General features: G+C 42.9%; 1 protein-coding gene across 5 annotated transcripts in view; it reads right to left on the bottom strand.

The window, feature by feature from the left end:
- Positions 1-13428, bottom strand: part of KLHL12 (kelch like family member 12) — a 29121-nt gene that overhangs the window by 10485 nt on the left and 5208 nt on the right. For 4 of the 5 annotated variants that reach the window (XM_082422814.1, XM_082422810.1, XM_082422813.1 and 1 more), the window contains 4 exons: positions 9091-9244; positions 7839-8056; positions 3435-3584; positions 1144-1258 (listed from right to left, as the gene is read on the bottom strand). In XM_082422814.1, the coding sequence (XP_082278940.1) occupies positions 1144-1258; positions 3435-3584; positions 7839-8056; positions 9091-9244 (637 nt within the window). The remainder of the gene's footprint in view (positions 1-1143; positions 1259-3434; positions 3585-7838; positions 8057-9090; positions 9245-13428) is intronic. The other variant, XM_082422811.1, reaches the window with a different exon arrangement.

Here is a 13428-nt window from a genome sequence, read left to right as displayed (position 1 = left end):
AGCATCCCTTTAAAAACAACAATAACAAAAAGTAGTATCTCTGGGTGGTAGAATTATGGATGACTCATTTATTTATTTTTTGCTTCTCTGTATTTCTAAAACTTCTACAGATATATACTACTTATGCCATTAAAAAATGAGATAAATCATCATTCTACTTAAATCTATCAATGAAAGGCTTAATTATCAATTAACACCTTAGCACACATGAGTCCACAGTCAGATAAGAGCAAAAATAGGAAGTGATAAAAACAAGATACCACCCAATATACACAGAGTAATTTATAACCTATGAAATGCTATCACACACAGTATCTAGGATCCTGGGACAGTGAAATGGAAGTGACGTAACATTTGAGCACAGATGACGTGCCAGCTGCAATGTCAGGCATCTTACATGCGTGATGTCATTGGGCCTCCACAACAACCAGTGTGATAAGACATTAGCGTCCTCATTTCAGAGGCGAAAGCGTTGGCTCAGACAAGTGGACACCCTGCCCAGGCTCACAACCAGCCAGTCACTGGCTGGGCTGGGATCTGAACCCAGGTCTGTCTGCTGACATGGCAGCCTCCGTGCACAGCACTCACGTGTGCCGAGAGCCCTTCTCAGCCTTTCACTTGCTCTTCACGACAACCTTCAAGGGAGGAGCTATGATGACCCCCATTTTACAGATGAGGCAACTGACACAGAGAGGCTGAGTTTCCTGCCGAACACCCGGCAAGTGGTAAATGGGGACCCGCACCCAACCCACAGTCTGGCTTGAGTCCAGGCCCTTGACCACTGCATGCCATTGCCTCTGACCACCCTGGACTCCTCCGCAGTTCACCACGCTGCTGCTTCCCCTTCCTCTTTTCTCTTCACGTGGAGAAGGGCAGAGGTGGGGGAAGCAGACCACTTACTCACTACATGGCATTTGAGATATTTCTAATTCACAGGCTCCAAATATACTGAAATACAGTGACAACTTATGTTGCATAATACTTGACAATTTATGAAGTACTTTCACACACTTTATCTCATGTAATCCTCCAAAGAGTCATGTGAAATAGAAGGGAAGATATCCTTGGTTTAAAGGAAAGAAAGCTCAGGGTGGTAAAGGGACTTGTACAAGTTGACACAATTAATACAAGATGCCAGCTTACCTAGACGCGCCCTTGTCCTGGGTCCCTGCATCTGACTGCGCAGCTCAGGCCGCAGGTGAAACTTCTTTGCTTCATCAACGAGGTCCCTGCACTGTAAACTACAGCGGATGAAAGGCTGAAATACAGCAGGTAGGAGAGTGAGCTGCAGGACCATATCTAATAAAAGCATAAATGGCACATATAAAGAATTAAATTCTTAACACAGAAAACCAGTTTCCAAAGCCCTGTGGTTCCAGGAGGGCTGCTGGTAATAATTATGCTGCGGGTTTCCGGAATGATTAAAAAAAGATCTTTTTGAATAGATGTTACATGATTCAAAGGTATGTGAGGGGTATGTGAGTGGACTATAAGGAAGAAATTACAAACAGGAGACAAAGAGTTTGAGATGTGACACTAACCACCGGCATCTTTTCTAATGCGAATGACTGCAAAGCTGTGTCTGTAATTAACTTCCAAAGAGACCAGGGCTGGGCCAGAAGCAGGAGCACACGCGCCGCCCGTCCAGGCCTCACCTACACATTACAAATCAGCGGCCCCCAGGGTACTGTCCAGGTAATGCGCATGGTGAAGGTCAGAAAACGCACCACCGAGATCTCAGGCTGGAGAAACACTTATAAACAAACACGATATGATCCAAGTTGATATTATTGGGTTGACCAAAAAGTTCATTCGGTTTTCTCGTAAGCTGGCTCTAGTAGCACTTAGCTGTCTTTAACTTCATTCGAAACAATTTTGTTAGACTGTATCGTGACAGCTGTCATATCAGCGTGCATTAAAAAAAAAATACTTATCAAAATTGGTGAATTTTTGTGTAGCCATTTTAATACTCAAGACGGAAGAAAAAAAACATTCTTGGCATATCATGCTTTATTATTTCAAGAAAGGTTAAAAACGCAACTGAAACGCAGAAAAAGATTTGTGTAGTGTATGGAGAAGGTGCTGTGACTAATCGAATGCGTCAAAAGAGGTTTGCGAAGTTTCATGCTGGAGATTTCTCGCTGGACCATGCTCCACGGTCTGGCAGACCAGTTGATAGCGATCAAATCGAGACATTCATTGAGAAAATCAACGTTATACCACGCGGGAGATAGCCGACATACTCAAAATATCCAAATCAAGCATTGAAAACCATTTGCACCAGCTTGGTTACGTTAATTGCTTTGATGTCTGGGTTCAGTATTAAGGGGAAAAAAACCTTCTTGACCGTATTACCACAAGCGATTCTCTACTGAAAGGTAACAAAGATGTTCCGTTTTTAATTATTGTGATGGACGATGAAAAGTGGATAGTGTACAACAATGTGGAATGGAAGAGATCGTGGGGCAAGTGAAATGAACCACCATCAACCACACCAAAGGCCGGTCTTCATCCAAAGAAGGTGATGTTGTGTATATGGTGGGATTGGAAGGGAGTCCTCTATGATGAGGTCCTTCCGGAAAACGAAATGATTAATTTCAACAAGTACTGTTCCCAATTAGACCAACTGAAAGCAGCACTCGACAAAAAGCATCCAGAATTAGTCAACAGAAAACACATAATCTTCCATCAGGATAAAGCAAGGCTGCATTTTTCTTTGATGACCAGGCGAAAACTGTTACAGCTTGGCTGGGAAGTTCTGATTCACCTGCCAGACATTGTACCTTCAGATCTCCACTTATTTTGGTCTTTACAAAATTCTCTTAATGGAAAAAATTCCAATTCCCTGGAATACTGTAAAATGCACCTGGAACAGTTCTTTGCTCAAAAAGATAAAAAGTTTTGGGAAGATGGAATTATGAAGTTGCCTGGAAAACGGCAGAAGGTAGTGGAACAAAACGGTGAATACGGTTTTCAATAGAGTTCTTGGTGAAAATGAAAAATGTGTCTTTTATTTTTACTTAAAAACTGAAGGAACCTTTTGGCCAACCCAATAAATGCATCAAACTCCTTTCATGCTGGCCTCACCAGAAGTCAAAAATAGAGACTAGATAAGCAAAGCATCTTTTCTGAGGCAATTTGGAACAATTTCTGTTTAACAGAGAAGGGGACAAAACTTATCATCCAATGTTGCTTATGCAAAACACTGAGGAGCACGTAAAGTGAAAAGACAACAAAGCACAAAATTAAATTAAGCCATAGACTCATTTCTGCCAGGAGACTGACTGGCCAAGCGACCGCCTGCAGACTCCCTGCCCCGAGCCCCCCGGGACATGCTTCCCAGGACGCTCGTGCCTCCTCTGAGGTGACCAGTTCTGAGTTCACGACACGAAGCTACAAGAGACGCCCACAGTCCTGGGTCCTGTGTGACTCACCTCGGCATCTATGACATCCGTGATGTACCTGGGGGTCAGCAGGGGCATACGGACGTACTGCAGCAGGTCCGGCAAAGACTCTTCCCGCTCCTTCTTGGCGTGCTTCACCCAGTTGATGACGGCCTCGAAGACCGGCTCTTCAGAATCCACCTGCGAGTGTGTGACCACATCGTGGGGCTGCTCTGTAACCTCGCTTCCCTTCCCTTCCCGCCCCATTCCCGCCACCATTATTTCCCATCTCCCAGAAATAAGTAGGCTCTTGGGAAAACAATCGTTTCAGACACAACTTGCTGAGATCATGAAGAGAGTTATAGTCAGACTGGGTGAAAAATATCTAAAAGAGATAGTACCTAATAGACCATCAGTCACAAATCGGCTTTGAATTCAGAATTTTCCCCATTCCTGAATTTTTTTCTGGTCATTTCTGAAACTTCAGCAGGGGAAGGGGGAATCTGTTGCCCTATTCGAAACTGGCTCTTTTTTTAAAAAATTTTATTTATTTTGTTTATTTTTATTTTTGGCTGTGTTGGGTCTTCGTTGCTGCACGTGGGCTTTCTCTAGTTGCGGCGAGCGGGGGCTAGGCTTCGTTGCGGTGCGTGGGCGTCTCATTGCGGTGGCTTCTCTTGTTGCAGAGCACGGGCTCTAGGCACACGGGCTTCAGTTGTTGTGGCACGCAGGCTCAGCAGTTGTGGCTCGCGGGCTCTAGTGCGCAGGCTCAGTAGTTGTGGCGCACGGGATTAGTTGCTCCACGGCATGTGGGATCTTCCCGGACCAGGGATCGAACCCGTGTCCCCTGCATTGGCAGCCAGAGTCTTAACCCCTGAGCCACCAGGGAAGCCCCCGAAACTGGCTCTTAAAATAACTTTTATTCATAGGTGTTGTCTAAGGACCTCCATGCTCACTCTCGGACCCCTCAGCCAAGGCTGTGAGCAGGAACTTCCCTTACGGCATCGTAAAGAGTGCAGGGTCTTCAAAGCACCGTCAATTAGTATTTGAGCAACTACTCTGTATTAGGCACCATGCTATTTGAGATGACACATATAATTAATAATTTGGGGAACTTAGGTCTAAGCTACATATGACAGACTGGATAAGACACACCCTAAAAAACCTACATTACGTCCCCGGACAAGCACAAGGTACAGTAACACCTAGTACCTCCCCGAGACTGACACCTGAGGACTAGGCCTGTGTCCCTCCATCAGCCCCTAGAGCGTGTCTGTTCTGAGATAACTTTCAGAGTGTGACAGTGCCCAGACAAAGACATCACTCTGTGGACTTCTCTCAAGAACTGAAAATACAGAAAATGTTTCAGAATGTTCATTCATTTGATGGGTTTACCAAACACCTACTAGTGCCAGGAATTGTGGAGGGTTAATTATACAACGGTGAAAAAATCAGACATGAACCTTCCTCTTAAGTGGGGAGATAATTGTTAAATCAGAAAAATGAACAATCCCATTCTGTCATTATGTACCACATAGGAAAAGTACAGGGGCTATGAGACAGAATAACACGAGATTTCTTCATTTAGGCTGACGGCACAGGGAATGCCTCCCTGCAGGAGCAATAGGTTTAAACCTGATGGAAGAGTAGCAGTTAGCCTCGGGGCAGACAGAAAGCACTTGGAAAAGCCCTACAACTGCACTGTCCAACACAGTAGCCATGAGCCACGTGTGCTATTTACATCTACATTAATTAAAATGAAGTTAAATTAAAAATTCAGCTTCGGGAATTCCCTGGCGGTCCAGTGGTTAGGACTCCACGCTTCCATTGCAGGGAGCACACGTTCGATCCCTGGTCGGGGAACTAAGATCCCGAAAGCCGTGTGGTGTGGCTAAAAAACCCCCCAAAACCCCAAAAGTCTGTCCTTAATAGCAATGAACGTGGCCAAAAAAAAAAAAAAAAAAAAAATTCAGCCTCTCAGTCACACTGGCCACATTTCAAGTGCTCAACAGCCACCTGTAGCTACTGGTCAGTGAACTGGACAGCACAGACACAGGTCCTTTCCATCTTCACAGAACTTTCTATTGGACAGCTTGGGAAACGACAGAGGTTGATGTGGCAGAATGAATGAGGGAGGGGACGAAAAAGATCAAGCTGGAGAAGTAAACAGAGCATCAGGAGACTGGATTTCACTCTAAACCGTTAAGAGGCTTCAAGTAGGCCAGTGTTGGGCCACACTGATGTCTGGTAAAGATTACTCTGAGAGCCACGGGAGGGCGGTTTAGAAGGGCTAAGAGCTGGGAGGCCAGTTAGAGGCTACTCAGGTCCATCAGGCAAAAGGTGACGATGCTTAGACTACGGCAGTGACGACAGAATCTGCGTAACCAAATTTATGGGATGGCAAACTAGCCCAGCCTACTCACGGGTTACACGAGGTGAGGGTGCAGAAAGGTGGTCATGATTTTTTAAATAAACTTTGGTTAAAGGCAAGGACGACAGGCTAATAGTTCTGAACAGCTGCGTGCTAGACTCTGACACATTCTAGGTTTAAATTAGATATATCCATTTAAAATGGGGTTTTTCAGTCATGAGCAGAGATCCTTGATCTTACTGAGGACAGAACAAACTAGAATTGCAGAGAAAGAGCTAAACTGGGAAGAAAAACCCCCAACACTAATGCTTCACTATGGAGAAGATACTCTCCATAATAAATTTTCCCAGAGACTTCGTTAATGTATCTGGCACTATCAGGCACTGACATTCTTATTTAATGCTCAGAACAGCCCTACGTACTAAGTACGACTATTATCTACATTTTATGGGAGAGGTACCTGAAGGTCAGGGGTTAGGGGACATGCGTCACACAGCCAAGCCCAAACCCCAGTGTGACCCTGAAGCTCCATGTTGTTTTAAACAACGTGACACGCTGCCTCCATTGTTTCAAGTACTATTGTTTTACATGGTCCAGAGGAAGCGTTAGCCCTGGGGCCAGACATCTGGTTCCTGCTTCTGGCTGGTATATGAAAGAGAAAAAATGTCATTTGCTGAAAAAAAGCAAAGGCCAGTCTCGCTGGACACTTAAGGAAGACCGTACAAAAGAGTTCACCCCGGCTTCTGCAGAGGTCAGTTGTTTGCCCTCCCTGTTCCATCCGGTTTTATCCCCCAGTCTCCACTGTTCTAAAATAAACGGTTGCTGTGACTACTTCCAGATCTGGTCAGATAGAAACACAGCTCACAGCTCCGTGGTTAAGAGAAGAGACTGGGGGTGCAGATGGGCGGTGCTCGTCCTGCCCCTCCTGGCTGTGTGAGGGTGATGACTAACCACAGCGCCAGTTTCCTCCTCTGAAAAATGGACACAGTTCTGAGAATTCAACAAGATTTACAAAGGCCGGACTTCCCCAGCAGTCCAGCGGTTAAGACTCTGTGCTCCCAACGCAAGGGCCCGGGTTCGACCCCTGGTCAGGGAACTAGAGCCCGCATGCCGCAACTAAGACCCGGCGCAGACAAATAAATAAATAAGTAAACGTTTAAAGTCGTTTTTCATTATTATCTCAGGAGAGTGAGAGAGGAAAAAAAAATAAAAGAACTCTTAGCCTCCTTAGAGAATCGAATGTCTCCTCACTGGGGAAAACAAACCCAACAGGTGGACCCCTCCCCAGCACTTGGCTCTGCTAGGTGTCTTCCAGAAGCTTCTAACCAGAGGGCTGGAGCACTGGAGAGGAATGCCTGGCTTCCGCAACACGTACAGCCCCTGCTGCACTCACTCCAACGCCCAACCTAACTACAGATCTACACGCGACCACTGCTCTGCGGGGGACTAAGGCTCCCTCTCCGCTGGGCTGCGCCCCTGAGCGCTCTGGCACACCAGGCGGGACCCTGCCGCTTCAACGCCCGGTCCGCGGGGCCCTCTGCTCCCACGGGCGCCAGTCAGCTGGCTCCGGCTCACGATCCCCAACTTCCCGCCCGTCCTTTTCAATCCACTTCCTGTACAATCTCATTTAAATCCAGAAGGTTTTCTTCTTTCCTCTATGGAATTTCCTCCCTTTGAATAGGCTCGTTATTCTCCTGACGCTCAGTCATCATTTTTGTCTTCTTGTCTGTCGCTACTACTACACTGTGAATTCTCTGAAAACAGGACTGTGCCTTACTCACTCTTGGCTCCCCAGCACCTGGCATGGTGATTGCTATATAGGAAGACATTCTTGGTAAACGTTTTAAAATGCTTATTCCATACTGTTTAATAGTGATTCTTAACCACTGGGATCACAAATTTCATTGAGGGAGGTAGCGAACTCCCTTCCATAAATATGCAAATACGCTTGGCATGTAATTTCAGGGACATTTAATGAAACCTTAGAGCTTAATATGGACCCTGCTACAGAAGTACAACAACTCCGCCTTGCTTTCTGGTCTTCTGGCCCAGTCCTGAAGAGAGCTAATGCCAAGCCAAGACTGTACCTGGATCTCATCACACTTGATGAGCTTTTCCACCTCTCCTTGACTGAGAAGAATGAATTCTTCATGCTGCACCACTTCAGGAAAATGCTTCTGGCTAAAAACCTCAGCTGCTTGCATCAGATCAACACAGTTGTGAGTTTCCGCGAAGTCCCTGATACCCAGGCAGTTAGAAGGGTCCAGCTGGCTTTCCAAGAACTCGCAGCAGGCTTGCTTCACGCCTAGGACAGACAAAGACAGTGAGTCCTTGAAGACACTCGGCCAGGTGGATGGGCCTATATTCTTGGATCACAACATCTCCACGTAGTATCAGAGGAACCCTGGCTCAACGCCTAAGAATCAGATTAGAAATTTTATGCTTTGGGAATTCAAATCCTATTTTTGTCTTACGTGCTGTGTGGCCTTCTGCAAGGACTTTACAAATGTCTGCTGCTGCATTAGAACAAGTACGGCAAGACGAATTGCTTCTATGGACACTGCCACAATTAAACAAACATGCCTATAAAACTCTTGGGAATCAAGCTATAAAACCAACTTAATTTAGCATAGTGTACCTAATTTCTACCCCACATGAAAACTTACTAAAAGACTCCGGTGAAGGAAAAATAGGAGATACTGATAACAATCTCATATTTGTCTAACTGAAAAGCTCAGAGTATAAAATTAATGTTAGAGCTGTGCACTAATGCAAAAACTTCACACAGTTTCAATCATGTATGAAAAACTGAAAATAACAGAAACAGAACTGGAGGTTAGGGACAGACAGGTTGGGAACTGGAAGGGGGATCATCTCCAATCCTGTGAAAACTTTACACTTTCACTTTTGTGTGTCAATTTAAATTTTTAATAGATAATGTATATGATTCAACAAATTAAAGGCACAGAAGGGTTTATGTGAATAGCCGCCCTAGCCTCCCTACCCACCTGGTCATCTAGTTCCCTTCCACGGAGGCAACGACGCATATCAGTTTTCTGTGTTTCCCTGCAGGACTGCTGTGCACATATATGGAAGGAAAGGCATCTATTATCCCCTTCTCCACTTTTTTAAAAACAAAAAGTAAATGCTCTCTTCCAAAGAGCCAAAGACTCACATTTGGAGGCTACTCTATACTGCAACTGAAATCTCAACTTCTGTGCCATGGGCAGTAAACATGAGGCCCACAGTCTGTCTCCTTAATTTTCAGGATTAAGTTTACATCACGAATTTTAAACATCTCCAGGGTCACTGTGGCACGAACAAGTTTAGCATCTGTACCTTTCAGCTGAAGCAGGCAGGCTGCAGGGAGCAGTTCCTGGACATTCTCCACCGTCACGTGCACGGTCTCAGTGTACACAAAGTCCAACAGGATTTCCATGGTCGAGGCAGTTAAACCCTGGATATCTACATACGGTTTCCCCTTCTCTGAAAGCTGAAAGTTCAAAGGGTATGAAACCATGGTGGTTATAATTCCACAAGATTAGGGCAGAGTCTCATATACAAGAGCTTGAAGGGACATTAACAATATTAACTGAGTATCAGAGGAACCCTGGCTCAACGCCTAAGAATCAGATTAGAAATTTTATGCTTTGGGAATTCAAATCCTATTTTTGTCTTATGTGCTGAAAGATCTAAAAAAAAAGATCGACTATTTTGTTTCATTTGTACAAAGCAAACACGGCATATATTTGTAGCTTTTCAAATAGGGGGGAGCTATGTGTAAGCCAAGAAGATACAGAGGTGACACCTTCCTGGAATATTAATTTTACTTGTGAATAATTTTAAATGCTGCTTTCATACTAAAACAAATACAGACGTAACACCAAATAGAACCAAAAGTTGCCATGAGCATGCCACTAGTGTCCATGAGCTTTTAAGATGAAATACAAACTTCACTGAGATTTCATGCTTATAGATGCCCCAGGAGTTCCAGCTCCAGACCCTCCAGGATGAGCCAGCACGGCCCTATCTGTCCCTAGACTACACGCAGGTCATCTTGAGAGGGCGTCTGCTGTACCACTGAAGACAACAGGATTGTGTGATACTTTTTTAAATACTGGGTTGACTCTCTTTTGGGATTACCGAATTACTGGTGGTACATTTAGTCTAGACTATATCCTTGGAGTTACGAGTGTAGTTGAGGCCAGATAATCATAGAAAATGGTTTAGCTAATGGTAGAAATCTTCAGTTTTACAGGACAGTAAACTATCTGAAAACTGATTACCTTACAAAAATTTTACTCGATTGTAACCTTAGTTTAGAAATTCCAATTACTTACAAAATTCCAGTGCACGTCCATTATGAACTAAATGTCTTTATCATCAGCCCAGAACAATAATCAGAAAGTATTCTCTACCAAAGCCAAGAACAAAATAAATCCCTAACAATACAAAAAGTCACCAGTACATTATTTTGGAAAAACATTTTACTAACATTTAACACAGTATAAGTATTTACAAACAGAAACATATGAGTACATTTATGTCAGGAATTTCTTAGTCGATAAACTATATTCCCATTAGCCAAATAGCTTAAATATGTAAATGAGATCACTATGTAATAACTTAGAGCAACTGTAGTATTTCACATTAATATTTGCTTTACAATTTTTCAGGGTGCCTCTCATTTATTATTATTTCATCTGATTCTCACAGCAAACTGGTAAGGCAGTCAGGTCCGATATTACTGCCCTTTAAGACATAAAGGATCTAACGTTCAGCGAAGTTATGTGACTTAACCAAGGCCTCAACTAATAAGCGACAGATCAAAGCCAGGCCTCCTGCCTCACCCTGTGCTCTTTCAGTTGCACCACATTTAAGGAGCAATTTAGGGCTGGAAGAGAACGAAGAAGCCATGAAGTTCAATCACTCTGTTCTACAGACAACCTAGTGAGGTTAGATGGTCACCAGGGTTCACAAAGAATTACTAAGAGAACTGAACCTAAAATCCAGGTCTCTCCCGCCTCCTAGAGAAATGGAAATAAAAACAAAAATAAACAAATGGGACCTAATGAAACTTAAAAGCTTTTGCACAGCAAAGGAAACCATAAACAAGACGAAAAGACAACCCTCAGAATGGGAGAAAATATTTGCAAATGAAGCAACTGACAAAGGATTAATCTCCAAAATTTACAAGCAGCTCATGCAGCTCAATATCAAAAAAACAAACAACACAATCCAAAAATGGGCAGAAGACTTAAACAGACATTTCTCCAAAGAAGATATACAGATTGCCAACAAACACATGAAAAAATGCTCAACGTCACTAATCATTAGGGAAATGCAAATCAAAGCTACAATGAGGTATCACCTTACACCAGTCAGAATGGCCATCATCAAAAAATCTACAAACAATAAATGCTGGAGAAGGTGCGGAGAAAAGTGAACCCTCATGCACTGTTGGTGGGAATGTAAATTGACACATTCACTATGGAGAACGGTATGGAGGTTCCTTAAAAAACTAAAAATAGAACTACCATATGACCCAGCAATCCCACTACTGGGCATATACCCTGAGAAAACCATAATTCAAAAAGAGTTCATGTACCACAATGTTCATTGCAGCTCTACTTACAATAGCCAGGACATGGAAGCAACCTAAGTGTCCATCAACAGATGAATGGATAAAGAAGATGTGGCACATATATACAATGGAATACTACTCAGCCATAAAAAGAAACAAAATTGAGTTATTTGTAGTGAGGTGGATGGACCTAGAGTCTGTCATACAGAGTGAAGTAAGTCAGAAAGAGAAAAACAAATACTGTATGCTAACACATATATATGGAATCTAAAAAAAAAAAAAAAAAGATTCTGAAGAACCTAGGGGCAGGAAAGGAATAAAGACGCAGACGTAGAGAATGGACTTGAGGACACGGGGAGGGGGAAGGGTAAGCTGGGACGAAGTGAGAGAGTGGCATGGACATATATACACTACCAAATGTAAAACAGATAGCTAGTGGGAAGCAGCCGCATAGCACAGGGAGATAAACTCGGTGCCTTGTGACCACCTAGAGGGGTGGGATAGGGAGGGTGGGAGGGAGAGGCAAGAGGGAGGGTATATGGAGATATATGTATATGTATAGCTGTTATTCAGCTATACATATGTACAGCTGTGATTCACTTTGTTATAAAGCAGAAAGTAACACACCACTGTAAAGCAATTATACTCCAATAAACATGTTAAAAAAAAGAAAAAAAGTCCAGGTCTCTGGAACCACTCCTTTAAACAACTTAAATGCAAGGGTATGCAGAACAGTATGGAGGTTCTTAAAAAACTAAAAATAGTTATCATACTTTAGTTCTTAAAAAACTAAAAATAGAGTTATCATACTCCTGGGCATATATACGGAAAAGATGAAAACTTTAATTTGAAAAGATACATGCACCCCAGTGTCCACAGCAACACTATTTACAATAACCGAGACACGTAAGAAACCTAAGTGTCCATCAACAGATGAAAGGATAAAGAAGATGTGGTGTGTATACATATGTGTGTGTGTGTGTGTGTGTGTGTATGTATGTATACACACACACACACAATGGAATATTACTCAGCCATAAAATAGTAATAAAAACAATTGTGCCATTTGCAGCAACATGGATGGGCCTAGAGATTATCATATAGTAAGTGAGGTAAATCAGACAGAGAAAGACAAATACCATATGACATCACTTCTGTATGGAGTCTTAAAAAAATGATACAAATGAACTTATTTACAAAACAGAAATAGACTCACAGACACAGGAAACAAATTTATGCTTACCAAAGTGGGGGGGAGGGAAAATTAGCAGTTTGGGATTAACAGATACACACTACTATATATAAAACAGGTAAACAACAAGGACCTACTGTATAGCACAGGGAACTATATTCAATATCCTGCAATAACCTAAAATGCAAAAGAATCTGAAAAAGAATATACAACACACACGTATAACTGAATTACTTTGCCGTACACGTGAAACTAACACAATGTTGTAAATCAACTATACTTCAATTAAAAAAAAAACAAACTCAAGGGGCTAGGAGGATGAGTGAAATAGATGAGGGAGATTAAGAGGTAAAAACTTCCAATTACAAAATAAATGAGTCACAGAGATGAAATGTACAGCACGAGGAATAAAGTGAATAACATTGTAATACCTTTTAACAGTGACAGATGGTAACTAGATTTGTTGCAGTGATCATTTTATATTGTATAGAAATAATGAATTACTATGTTGTGCACCTCAAACATAGTGTTGTAGATTAATTATACCTCAGTTGAAAAAGACAAGACCATTTGACACTTTCTTGCCTGATGTCAGTTTTTAAAGAAAGACTATAAAATAATCACTGGTGAGGAAAAAAATAAAAGAGAGTTCTTTTACAGAACTCCACACTGATTCCTGAACGTGCAGAGAAAGAGTGAAGACCGGATGCACAACGTGTAGTGAGCAGCCAGCAGTCCGAGTCCTCAGTGCTTCCTGCTGGCAGCCGTGACACTCGCCCAGTTAAATAAATACCAGCGCTTCTGGTGCTCCTTGGGATACTGTACAGGACAGGGTCTGTAATGTCGCCCTGCACAGGGTCACTTTAAAATTAGCCTAGGGCTTCCCTGGTGGCGCAGTGGT

Source organism: Balaenoptera physalus (assembly GCF_965194825.1).
Source record: "Balaenoptera physalus genome assembly, chromosome: 1".
Lineage (NCBI taxonomy): Eukaryota > Metazoa > Chordata > Mammalia > Artiodactyla > Balaenopteridae > Balaenoptera > Balaenoptera physalus.
The sequence above is the reverse complement of the archived record's forward strand: the minus strand, read 5'-3'. Positions and strand labels throughout refer to the sequence as shown.